The sequence below is a fragment of the Typha latifolia genome, chromosome 4 (assembly GCF_019914945.1).
Source record: "Typha latifolia isolate L0001 chromosome 4, TyphaL0001v2, whole genome shotgun sequence".
Classification (NCBI taxonomy): Eukaryota; Viridiplantae; Streptophyta; class Magnoliopsida; order Poales; family Typhaceae; genus Typha; species Typha latifolia.
The window spans coordinates 5,581,800-5,595,824 of record NC_133089.1 but is presented as its reverse complement, the minus strand read 5'-3'; the positions used below and the strand labels follow the sequence as shown (position 1 = coordinate 5,595,824).

Sequence of the window (14,025 nt, the reverse complement as noted above, 5' to 3'; positions counted from 1 at the left end):
TTCACTAGCCCACAAGCTATTGAGCCTCATCGATTGAGCTCAAGTCAAGTCAAGCTCAAGCTAGAAAAAAAGAAAAAAACCCTCTCTAGTCAAGTTGAGCTAGGCCCAACTCGCCCAAGCTCTGCTCTTTTACACCCATAGTCATATATATATATATATACGTACGTGCGTGAAGGAAAGATTAGGGAGACTTTAAACATAAGCATCACACTTGCCTAAAGGTATTAAAGTATTATATAAGCATTCATACATGACAAAACAGCATTAGCACTATATATTAGGAATAACGAGCCCTATAAGGCTGAAGCTTTACAATAGGTTTGCCATGAAAGAATACATGCTCACTAGGGTTACAGTCTAGTAGGTTCGTTAAGACCACTTAAAGTCTGACACTCATGGACCTACGAAACCATACGAGGAAAAAAAAAATTGGAACCGGCGGAGTGGAAGAGGGCGAAGGATGGAGCGTCGCATTTACATCAACATTCAAAGTATATACAAACACGTTCATAGCATATATACATATATACGCATACGCACATGAAAACAAATCAAAGGGAGACATGGCCATGGCGCTTGAGGGAAGCTTGCAAGACAACAACATTAATGTAGAGAGATATTGTTGGAGGTCGGCTTCTGATCGTTTTATTTTTTATGTCAACTTTTATCAACATTATTTTATATGCATCGAAAAACTTATTTAGTCATCTACAGCTTCATATATTATGAGTATCTTTAAATTCAACCATTTTGAAAGTTTAAAATAATATTGATTAAAGTTCTTATGAAAAAGATAATCTTATTATTCAAATTGACAATTTTAAATTTTAAATCTTTGAAAGTGTCGAATTTAAAGATACTCATTAAAGATGAAGTTATAGAAAATTAAATAAGTTTTATAACACATATACAATAATGTTTATCAAAATTCATAACAGAAAAGATCCTAGAAAAAAGATAATAAGAATGAGGATAGGGACGAGGATAAAAAACTCAAAAATTTGTCACAGTTATTTCCTCACATCTAATCTCTCCTAATAAAGAGAGTTCTTTTTCTAAATTACTCTATATTTTGTATATGAATAAGAATGTCTTATAATTTCTTTATATTTTAATAAATAAAAAATAAAATTGTTAAAAACTTTTAAAAGATAAGGAGAGGGCAAATTAGTTTAAAAAAATAGTAAAATAAGAGAATTTGAAATGAAAACGTAAAATTTGAGAAAGTGTAATTTAAAATATATTACGAGTTTTTAAGACAAAAGTCTCAATTTAACCCAATGCTACCCTTTAGAAGAATAAAGATCATAACGTTATATAAGCTCCCAAACTAAATTTGTACAATTATATTTTATAAAGGATCCAATGTGATACTTAATTATATTTAGAGGTAAAAATGTAATTAAACTTTAACACTTTATTACTACTACTTGCTCTCGTGCAAAATTAATAATAAAAAAGGGTGGGTGGATAAATTAGGATTCCATAAAATATATTTTATAACTAAATACTTACTTATGTATATTATCACAGGTAAAAGGCGTAATAAAGTTATGCACGTTTTAAAAGCCTAAATTTTAGAACAATTAACATACTTGCTCATAGTTAGTAACAAAACACAAATTATTATATAAACTTATTTAAGTTAATTATTATATTTTATAGTTAAATAATAAAATATGAGTAAAATTATAGATACACCTAATTTTATAATTTTCTTGGAACGGAGTTGTCAGCACATTGATAATATTAGTGTGATCCTTTTGCTTTTTAAATTATCCTAGATGGCAGGATTTAAATATAGAACTAAAAGAGTTTTTGAGTAATACTTACTACAAAACTATCTCTTGTGTATAAGTAAGTATTATTTGATCAAAAATATATCAATGGAAGTTTTTTTGTTAAAAAATAATAATTTTATAATAATAATATTAAGATGTCAGTTGAGCCAAAAAGAAAAAAAAAAAGGTTTTGAGACATTCAATCCAGCCCGTTGTTTCCCTGCATAGAAGCAGACAGCTAAACCCCACTCTTTGCATACCTGTTCAAAGATCGAAATCAGAAAGACCTCCACAGCCTCTCTTTTCTCTCTTTCTAATTTCTATGCGGATCTCCGCCACCGTATCATGGCCGGAAACCCTAACCCTAACTCCTCATTCGATCCACAATCGCTAGCCCTAGCCATCGCCTTCTCCCTCCTCTTCGCTACCGCAGCCGCAGCCGCAGCCGCAGCCGCCTCCTTTCACTCTTCTCCTTCTCCTTCGCCATCCCCTTCCCCTTCGCTTTCGCTTTCGCTTTCGCCTTCTCCCTCTCCCTCTCCCTCTCCCTCGCCCTCTCCCTCTCCTTCGCCCTCTCCATCTCCTTCTCCGCGGCCTTCGCCCCGGCATCATGAAGGCGTCTCCCCTCCGCCGGCCGCCGGCAAGAGGAGGCTCAATTCGGGGGAGACAGTCGGGTTGGCTTTCGTCGGCGTCGCCCTAATCATGCAGGTGGCTTTCGGGGGTTTCTTGGTCTATAAAAGACGGCAGTTGGGGAGGCTGGAGAGGGGCGATAGAAGAAGCGATGCTTCCTCCGATGCTCCATTGACGTGATCGGCGGATTTGGGGATTTGGGTTTTCCTCAAAACTGGATTTTTTTTTCTTTTCTCTTGAATTCTTTACTTGTTTCTGGCTAAAAATCTGGACTAATTTTTAAAAGTTGATTGGTTAATACGCACTTTGTAGAAATGGAACAGTGTAGAGTAATATATTACTCTACTTTATCATTCTTTTTGTTTTCTTTTTCTTTTTCCTCTGTAAGATTACATAGTTAGATTCCTCTTGGTCTTTGAGGTGTGATATCTATATCAGAATTACTGGACTGTTAGGATTCAATTTGGTTGTGGAGATTCCAGAGATGCTCAACTTGAAGCATTGTAGATTCTCTATCCTTCAAAGAAATTTCTCTATCTAAAATGCAAAGATGATGCTTTCAAAACTATAACTTTTAAATACTAATAAAAAGGAAGTATAAACATAAATATATTTACCTAGTTTAGGGAATGGAATAGGTAATTTGCTGTGGATTAGTATCAAAAAAATGGTTTTCTAAAATACAAAAAGAAGATAGTTTTGCTTTCAATGGTGCAGTCCCTCCCCTCTGATCTGAACTAATATAAAAAAGCTAAATAAAATAACCGTTAATGAAGCTATTAAATTATTATAATATCCTTGTAATTAATTATCTTATGGTACGAGCAAACCATAAATCTTGTGCCTAAGTTTTTAGATAATTGAGATATTTGTCATTAGATGATCATGCTAAATAGGATTAGAGGCTTGGGCTTGTGTAGCAGGAGGATAGAAGGAGAATGACATCTTGTTGCAAGTTTGAAGGATGCCAAATTGATTAATGGTGAGTAAATATTAATGGAAGCATATGGCAATATAAATAAAATCATAGTGGGGAAAAGGAAATCCCATCCCCCAAGAGGGTTTTTTGAATTTTTCAATACCTTCTCCATCATGTTGTGATGGACTACATAATGTACAGATGAAAGTTTAAGAGGCAGTTTAATTTTAGCTATAATCCAATGAGATAACTTATAATTTACTGATTTTTTAGAAAATAATTATAAACTCAGTAAGATATTCATAGACTAGATTAGGAAGCTTTTTCTAACATATAAGATATTTGAGTTCATTATATTTCAGATAAAAGGTTGTACAACTAGACTAATTTATCTACATAGAAGTCATAGTCAACAACACATATGCTCTCAAACCCACAACCTTCCTGGTCATGGACCTCAATCACTTATCACTGACTGGTAGTTGGTTATTTGTAGATCATTGGTGGAGAGGTTGACATACGTAAAGGATGGTTAAAAGAGCTCATGTTGTATGAATTATATTTTTATATTTGAACGAATCTAAGCGAAGCCTAATAGTTCTGGGCCGACCAGGCCCTCTAATTAGACTCAAGCTCGGTATCCTAGCCCTACCTTAGCCCAGCCCAAGACCCAAATCCAACCTAAATGGCCCGCCACTCTCCACCAAAATTTTGAAAACAATTTGAAATTTAAACTCTCTATTTGAAAACTAAGTCAATGTGCAGTAGTTACTAAAGGTTACCTAGTCACATTGCTGGTACCTTTATTGATTCGGACGAAGGTTTTATTTTCTGCTATAAGTCGTCGCGCTACTGAATTCCTCTTCTAAGTTAACTACACCATCAAGCTATCAATAGAGTCAAACCGTTAAGTTAATGCTACAGACCAACTTTGATATATATATTTTCTAATAGGAGATGCTCTACGAATTTTTAATTTAGCCCCTTTTATTATTTTTTATTAAATCATCAAAACGTGCTATTTAGAGAGTTCTTATACAAGAAATCGTTAAAAAAAACATTAAGCAGTGTATGAAATTTAATGACATCTTAGTTTGCAATTGATAACAGTTGTTAGTTGCAAATGATAGAATTAACAAATAATAATAATAATAATAATAATAATTCTTTAACACATGCAATGTCTGCCAAATTGGACTTCCTTTTTATATTTGGCAGTAGGTAGTCTCTACTACTAAACATCTCATCTCACGTGATTAGTGCCATAATTAAAGTTATGGTTACATCCGTAGACTGTTAACTTGTTTATCCGTCTTAAATTTTAAATTTGGATAGTCTCTGCGGATATAAATATACATTGAAGAATGAATCATATTTATACAGTTTAGACTATTATAAAATTCGTAGTATAAAAATTAATTCAAATTTTGATGAATTTAAAGAACAATCACCAACCCAAAAATCTAGAACAAAATCTAAAATATTTTATATTATTGGAAAAAATATCCTAAAAAGAGTTACTCTATTGATAATAATTCTTGCTCTATAAATATTAATTTCTCTCCTGCCTTCCCATTTCAAACTTGTAGGTCTTGTGATGGAGCCACGTGGGCATTCTTTCAAACATGCTTAAAATAGCAAAATATCTTTCTGATTGATAGTAATCAAAGACCAGACAAACTCTCTTTGCAGATTATTTGCGTTTTTCCATCCAAGCCCACCACCAGTAGAGCAGCAACCTAATAGTCGGCAGGGGCATTTTTGGTAATACACCAAGAAAGGGAAAGGAGAGCAAACCAAAGCTTAAAAAAGATATAGCGAGCAAACACTACGAAACCAAAGGCACCACCTTTGATCCAAATAGAGATGACATCTGCTTGGCTTCTCGCCTCTGCCCTCCTCTTCTTCTTCCTCTCCCCAGCTTCGGCCGCCGACAGCAAAAGTAAACGCTCTCTCGAGTTCTTGTTGCATTATGTTCATGCAATTAACTCTCTAATATGTGCTCATAATGCCAAAGTTGCCATCTTTTATTTTATTTTGATCTTGCTCCGATGCTGCTACGGTTAGTAACTTCTACTTGCCATTCCTAGATTTGTTGGTGGAACTTGGCTTAAATATCTAATTTTTCCTGTTCTGGCTTAAATGATGGAGTGCTGTGGTCGCTTCCTTTGGGAGTGGGATTTGGTACTTTGGTGGATGTAATGGGTGATTGAGAAGACGGCATTGAGTAGTCTTTGTTGGTGGTCGAGCTTTCCTGGAAGCGAGAAATATTTGATTTGGGGCGCAATTTTGGATCTGGATAGGGAAGATCTGGTTATTTTTTATTTGAGTCTTGAGCTACATTGAAGTGGAATTAGATGATAGCAAGCATGAGTCCATTTTATGATAGAGATTCATAACGTAGAATGTTTGTTATAATGACTCTTCAAGTCTGAGCTATCATTGGGATATTACTCTATTGTGATTTAGATCTGAGGTTAAATCTGTTGGGAATTTGAAGATTCAAAGAAGAGATTAGTTGGTCACATGTAATTTCTGGATATTATGTGGAAATGTTGCCGAATAGCATTGATTTGGAGAAACAACAACTAAATGCAAATAGAAAGTTGGGGAGGTTTGATTGAGAGAGCAACACCAGATTAGCAATGAGTTTGAAGATAATGGAGCTTTGGTCTTGGAGGATTCTTCCTGATGAACTACCATAGTTTACCAATCCCAATTAAGCAACTTATTTTGGTTATCGCCATTTTTTGTTGGGATATCAGATTCCTCTCTGACAGGCATTCAAATCTCCCTTTTATCTTTTCACTAATTAAGATATTAATTGGCTGGAGACAGGGAAAGCTACCTCTTTGAAAGCAACAGATCTTTGGGCTAGGCTAGAAAGAGGTTTCACTTTGGAATATAAACTGTTCTGTGATCCTATCCTCTTACAAGAATTGAGATATTTGTTGTACATACAGCAAGAGTCGAGTTCCGTAACATTATCGTGGGCTTATGAAATGAAAAAGCATCGCTTCTATGCTTGATTATGTTTTTGAGGCCCTTTTTCCCAACATGTATTAATTCCTGGTGCTGTTATTTTCACTGATGGATCCGCATAAAAACTTGTATCATAAGAAGTTCTATCAGCTGTTTGTAATATAAGTTTTACCTCGTCTGCTATAAACAGGGTTTCTTTGGAGTATTGGATATTCTCTGCACATAGGCCTGTTGCTTCACAACTTCTCTTAAACAATCCTTCAAATGTAAATCTAAAAATTGTGCAGCATGACATTCCTGTGGTGTAGAATTACGTCTAAAACTAGCAGGAATTTATAGTATGAACTACGAACAAGTACTAGCTCTTCAATTTGGTAGCTAATCACTAAACTAACCTTCCAAGATTCAAGATCCTGAGCCCTAATATGCTGAACTCTTTGATTTCTACACTCTCAATGGTTTCTTCCTTTGCAGACAATCCTGCTGACCAGCTTGTCCAGCTGATCAACAGCAACAGGACTGCACACAAATCATCTACTCTTTTCGATAACCAAGGCCTCGGTTGCTTTGCATTGGAGTACATCAAAGCCTACCAGGGACAGTGCGGTGAGGTGGGAGACAACAAAAAGCCCCCAGACTCTAGCTTCGCTGAGACATTCGCCCCCAACTGCGGTGTACAGGCACAGAGCCTCACCCCAATCACCGGGAGGTTGCTCGGTTGCCAGACCAAGTATGTCCCTCCTGAACAGGCCTTCGACATCTTGATCAAGAATGCCAGAAGCCTGGAGATTATATACAGCAAGAACCACACTGAGGTTGGAGCAGCTGTCAGTGGCACAGACGGTGGATCGCCGTATTTCTGGTGTGTTTTGTTCAGCAATGGGAAGACGAATAGCAGCTTCCTCGTGGACGGAGGAGGAATGGCCAAGTCCGCTGGTCCAGGATGCTTTAGTGGCAATAACGATGACTGCAGTGGTGTCAGCACACATAGTGCTGGCCTGTGGCCGATGGTTGCATGTCTCATATCTGCCGTAGCTTATGCTTTCATCTTGTGATTGCCTATCTGTACTGCAAGGAAGACATTATTTGTTTGCTATTCTTTTTCTCATTCATGAAGCTTGGGCACTGTATCAGTCTTGTTTTCCAGCATTATATCTTAGCATTTGATGGAAGTCCAATTGATTCAAAGCATGTCTGCATCAAGTTGTAATGAAATACCAATCCAGACACCTTAGCAGATATGGCCAGAGATCAAATATGGAGCTAGAAAAACGTATTAGACTTAACACTGAAGATTTTCATGGACTGGTATAATAATTCCAGTTAAAGCTTGAAGTTATAATGTAGAAAAAAAAACATAAACCTGGATGCAAACTATGCCCAGAATAGTTGTAAACTAAGAAGGCTATCACTATCCAATCATCAAATAAAGATCGTGAACCAACGCAACTACTTCTGTAAATAAGCTCCATATAATTAGGCTTACTTTAGACTTTGTTTAAATCTTTCAGAATAGATTTTTAAGGCATGGAAGACTGGCCATCTTTGTTTTATTTTTGTTGATGAAAAATTACTGCCTTGTAGGTTCCCAAATTTTGAAGTTGCAAAAGGTAAAAACGGAATAAAAGAGAATGCTACCAGCGGTTTCACAACTGAATATATCAGCTGATGGGATGCATATTTCTGAATAGAGATGAAAACAATTAGACAAAATGGCAACTTCCAAGCGGAGGTGAGATAAGCAAGATAAAGAGTTGTAACAAAGAACCCAACAATGCATTTTGGTAGTGAGATACACTAGAAAGGCTTCATAACCCATGGCAATAAACTATGGACAAACACAACCTCAATAGTGTGCCATAGGTGATAAGAAATAATGCTTTAAATAATACTCATGCAACTATTACACAATTCTATATAATCTATATAAGATCTTTGGGCGAGGAACAAATTATCCATGTACCGGCAGCTTACATAATGGCACTTACAGGCTTACAACCAACCAATTTAATGGAAATTCTGGACTCTGATGATGGAGTCATATTACAGGAAAAGATACAGATGAATTCATAAAAATGAGAAGACAGAAGCCACACAAAATAAAGTTGCCTTTTCTAGGCATGAAAGGAAAAGTAAGCTCAGGATCCTTTAATTTAACTGTTTTAATAAGCTTAGTGATGATGACTCAAACTGTAATACAACTCCCTATGGATCAGCAACTTGCCTTTAAAAGATAGAGCACTGGCCGCAAAATTATCCAACCTACCTCCCATGCTCACTTTCTGATCTTAACAATGATAAGCATCTTCCATTGTTCCCTTAGAACTGGGTTATATTTTTCAAAAAAACCGAAACCTCCAAACAATTTGGTATGTTAAACTCGGAATAGAAGTCAAGATGCATGAGTTAAAATCGCTTCCACCCGATCTATTGATGCATGCAAGCGTCCATAGTTCATGCAGAAGATGGGTTCTCCAGTTCCCACAGCCCTGCAAAAATGCATGCCCCATAATAGAGACATAATGAGAAAACAAAATTAACACAGAAAATTATATGACCGGCATGAGATAATAAATTTCAGACCTCAGTAAAATCACGGTGAGAAGTTTAATTATGGTCTCAGAACGATTTAACAGTGATATGTGCTCTTAAAATTCTTATGTATTGCATTGGCCTAAAGGCGAGTGGGTACAGAAGCAAAATCATGCAGTTGAAGAACTTTCATAGTAGAAATGATTCAACCAAAGTAATAAACAGTTATACACAACAGAAATTTTCAGTGCATGAATCATCCTTCTAACTGAATATATCCCATGTCTTTTGATAATGCAACTAGGCCTTACCCATGAATCTCAGGAAGTATGTATTCAGCCTTCCAACCGATCCTCAAATCAAATCCTGGAAATAAGCCAAGTGATGTTTTGTTTCTGATCTGAGAGACACCATCACCACCCAAGCACGTAGAAAGCTTCCACTTCCATCCAATTGCATTTAAACGAAAACTGTGGCCTATGCCAACCTGTCAATACAGCATTAATTAAGTACAGATCTGTAGGAGCATTTTCTCATCAAGAAAGCTTATTTACAAATTACAAGACCACAACAACGAAAAAGCAGTATAACATGCATAAATGCTAATGTTAAAGGCTATGTTTCATTTTGTCTTGGGAGCAATATCCTACATCTTGTTACATCTTGTCCCTTTGCAAGAGATTGATGCAAGGAGAAGTAACAAGATACTGGGTCCTGCATGGTCTACCTATTCCAAATTGACCTGCTGCAGTCTGGAAAGATGTCATATTCACAAAACCATAGAGGATCTGAGGACTTCAACTGAAAATATAAATTGTTGTACCAATTGTGATTGGATGAAGTAACTTAATCCCCAGTTTATTCCTATGGTTGTACTAATTGTGTTTTTTTGTTCCATTCTTCTGAGATAAATAGTTCCACCAAAAGGTGGGACTGCTTTTATCCACAGTGGCCCATAAATTTGTCCTTGTCCCTGGTCAAAGAAACAAGCTCAGGATAGAATATCCTCACTATTTCCATTTCCAAAGGAACTAAAAATGAGAACATCTTTGCTGTGCAGTTGATTACCTATTGCTGCAAGATGCTTTTGCATGCTACATTGCTACATCTAAATCACCCCATCACATGTAGGTTAAAACAAGTTTTAAAAAAAAAACTTCAGCATCTAAGGCCTTATAAACAACATTAAGGCCTTGCCCTATGCGGGATCTGTGTTTATACATTACCAAGAAACAAAATCCAAAAATTAAAGAACCATGACCCTCCTCCAAGATGGCAGTGCATCTTATATAGAAGCACTTCAACATTTCCTACAGAAATATTACACTACCAAAGCTACTGAACTGAAATAATGGAATTTCACTTATACTATGTTAAGCCTAGGGCTTCCTACAAAAGGAACAAACCTCACCTTGTTATTTTATCTTTTTTAACAAATCATATCAGCATTATTGAGTTCACTGTCACAAGAAAAATATAAAACATCCCAAAGAGAACAGCAAAGGAGAGGCTTAAAAATTGTGTGAAAAAAGTGGGTAAGTACAAGGATGGCCATGCTGATCTTCGGCCCATGCGTGACATTGGCACACACATGCCCTTGGCAGACCTATAATAAATTTTTTCGGGTATCTAGAGATATTTTTGGTGTCTTCAACACGATAAGTTTTAGTTTTTGGTTTGAGTATATGTATTAAAGTCTACATTAGAGTTTTTTATCCTTAAATAATATTGTGAATGACCTATTTTATTAAAGATACAATAATAGTCAAGTAGAAAAATAATTCATTGCATAATATAATTGAATGCATTCGTTAATTGACAAAATTTTAAAAATTAAAACCAAAACATAGTTGAATGTATATCTAATCTTTTTATATATCAATTTTATCCCAAGTTTTGAATGAATTTGACATATTAATTTTAAATTGAGTTAGATCTATTATTTGTACGCTCCCATAAAAGTTTTTAAAATTTAAAATATAAAAGAAAGAATCATGCCGAGCAGCACAAGTCAACACAAGGACGTACCAGTTTGGCACGGGATTATGCCACTGGCACAACTCATGCCGAGTGCCATGCCCTCATTGGCATGGCAATCCCCATATGTAAACAAAATTATACATTATATTTGAAGATTCTCAATATTGCTTTGGGGGTTTAGATATACCAAGTAGAGTTATGAAACTAGCAATGCTTAAATCTATTGAATGTTAGCCAGTTGTCAAACAGCATATTCAAGAAAATGACCACCTGATATGATAATATTGAGACAGATAAGTGGTGTAAGTAGAAAAATTAGAAAAAGCAGTTATTTATTATAAGTTGGGGGTAAACCTGTAATGCATTATACATATTACTTATCATTAGATTGCATATAAGTTCCAACTTAAGGGTACCAGAGCAGCAAGCTATGCATTGTATGCACTCGCTTGGTGGGTAAAAGAATGACTACAGAAACTAGGAGGCCACTCCATCGTCAAACCCTTTATATGTAGAGTAAGCTTATTATAAATGCTTCAACATATTGATTAAGTGACACACTCTATTGATAAAATTGTCTCAAATGTGTGTGTGTGTGTGTATAGAACTAAAAGTATATATGTCTAATTGTTTATGACAGAGTGAAAATTCAAGTTTAATTGAATGTATGAACAAGGTCTACCTCATTAACAGGGACAAGCTAATAAACCTCTTCATTCAAGATGTCTGATCCAAACAGTCTTTAGTACCAATTAACCATGTTTTGAGGCTATAGGACTTATTTTAGGGCTAACTTAAGTTTATACCCTGAGACTTGATGTCTTAAAAACTCAAGGACTTTTAGTGTATAACTAGATAGTTACTTCTGAGGTATCATTTTTTTCTTTCTTCTAAAATAGGGAAATTATAAGGATTCACATCTTTTCTATTGACTAAAATGCCTATGAAGTGATATTTAGTTTGCTAAATCTGCAAAATTGAGCTTCAAAAATGATATTTTCTTGATGATCTGAGTTATATATTGTACCTGTAAGAGGATTTAAAAACCCAAAATCGAAGAAACAGAGGATTTTAAGGCCATGAATGACTCTGGAAGGACTAAGTTCAGCGTAAGAAAAAATAAAGAGTGACAGGTATAAAGAATCAATAGGGTACAAGAAAACAGAAGATTGGACAAGTCTTTCTATTTAGCTTGACTTTCCATAAGTTAAGGCTCATACAAAAAGCACAAATTTCACCCTTGTTCTTTCACCAGTCAACTGATGAAACAAAAATTACATTTCCATTAAAGTTGATCAAACCCTAGGAATAGATGGGTAATAGCTTCTGAGACTTGGAAAATTTTCTGATCAAGTAGAAATGCAATAGTTCATGATAGATTTAAAAAAAAAAATCAGAAAAAATGTTTTATACAGCATAAGTTGCTCTTTTCCTCAATATCCATTAGCTAACATATGTAATTGAATATGGTGTATATGTTGTAGTATAATATCCCAGTGGGGCACGTTACATTTGACAAGAAGCAGAAAGATGATAGATAACACCGATGATATTCGATGAAATTTACCACTACCCCTATCAAATTTTACACGAAAGGATATGCATTTTGAGTTCGTAGAGAAGATCATCATCGAAAACCTTCTTAGATACAGGTTTTAAGGCATTATGCTGCAGGAACTCTGAGAAATAACCAAAGGGAAATGTGATAAAACCTGGAGATTCAGATATTTAGTTAGAGGGATCTTCTTTGAAAGCAACTGTACATCGCCTTGTATGGGCTTGTATACGAACTTCCACCTCCGATCAAGAGCCAATGGCTTCAGAACCATCTTTGCCTCAAATTCATTACTCTCAAAATTAAAGAACTGGGAAGGAAAAAAAATACATATTATTGCCCAGCACCATGAACAGTTTTACCTTCATAATTAGCCAGTGACTCACCGACAATGCTTGGTTTAAAATTTAATTAAGGAAGAAACAAGTTATAAGAAGTGGCAAAGTTAGACAATATTATATAAGTAGGACTAATTACTTGACTACTGGAAATGCATTAAGTAAAAGAGGTTAAGACTTTTATAAGAAAGTTTATCGCCCACTACTTTGATGTGGTCAGTAAGTAAGAAGAAAATACAGATAAATCTTGTATTTTCTTTCTTCTTGGAATGGAATCTATAACTATTAAGATTTAACATGAAATGCACTTCATGCATTTAACAAGTTGAGAAAGATGATTGTTAAAATAGTAGAACTACTTCCTGTCAAATTCCAGAACCAAAATATTGAAACTTAGATGCTTTCCCCAACAAGACCTTTACCAGCTAGTTCAAAAAAAAAAAAAAAAAATTGGGATCAAATCATCAAAATAGAGAATTGGGTACTAAAATCCGAACCATACAGAGATAGCAACTGCGATGAGATAAAAACAAAAATAAAAGAGAAGAAATGAAAGATGCCCACTATTCAGTGATTCCTCCAGAACCGGATTATTAACATTTAGGGCGATAACAAAAATGACTTGACATGGAAAGGAGTATGGAATTTTTCAGTCTGTGTGGACATCTCCATCTTCTTTAATTTTCCATATGGAAAATCCTGATCCTCAATGCATTACATAAAATTTTCTAGTATTAAAAAATCGTGAAAAGTTTTCATCAGAACCACAAATATTAGGAGAAGACTCCCATCTTCCAATCAAAAGATGAACTTTTTCGTCGGAATTTCCCGACCCAAAGGAATTCCCCCAAACGATCATTAATAGACCTCAAATAAACTCGAAATCAACATCAAATTTGATTGCGGGAGAGAGAGAGAGAGAGTACAAGGGGAGATGGCGACCTCGAGATTGACGCCGAGGCGGAAACCCTCCATCTCCTTGCGAAACTTGAAGAAGAGTTCGGAGGGCACGACGTTTATGTTGTAGAGCTCGTCTAAGGTGGCCGGCTCGTTTCCTTCTTCGACACCTCCATTGCCAGGGCGAGAAGCCATCATCAAAGAGAGAGAGAGAGAGAGAGAGAGAGAGAGAGAGAGAGAGAGAGAGAGAGTTATTGCTTTACATAAGAACTGGCTCGTATTGGTAGTAAAACGGTGGAGGAAGAGGAAGAGGAAGTGGAAGAGAGAATGGATGAGTGGCAGCATCTTATGAATCTTTTAATAGATTCGGTTGCAGTGTTGGGGCTACCCGGATCCGATAACCCGTGTGAGTCC

At 35.7% G+C, this 14,025-nt stretch overlaps 2 protein-coding genes across 2 annotated transcripts; one reads left to right on the top strand and one right to left on the bottom strand.

The window, feature by feature from the left end:
* Positions 1–5,065: 5,065 nt before the first annotated feature.
* Positions 5,066–7,497, top strand: LOC140785631 (uncharacterized). The gene is made up of 2 exons (XM_073133568.1): positions 5,066–5,269; positions 6,784–7,497. Exons 1-2 carry the CDS (start codon positions 5,194–5,196, stop codon positions 7,362–7,364), a joined length of 657 nt encoding a protein of 218 aa, XP_072989669.1. The 5' UTR covers positions 5,066–5,193; the 3' UTR covers positions 7,365–7,497.
* A 715-nt stretch (positions 7,498–8,212) lies between these two features.
* On the bottom strand, positions 8,213–13,940 carry LOC140786455 (uncharacterized). The gene is made up of 4 exons (XM_073134903.1): positions 13,657–13,940; positions 12,534–12,686; positions 9,153–9,328; positions 8,213–8,798 (listed from the first exon to the last, which is right to left on the bottom strand). Exons 1-4 carry the CDS (start codon positions 13,807–13,809, stop codon positions 8,702–8,704), a joined length of 579 nt encoding a protein of 192 aa, XP_072991004.1. The 5' UTR covers positions 13,810–13,940; the 3' UTR covers positions 8,213–8,701.
* Positions 13,941–14,025: the final 85 nt, after the last annotated feature.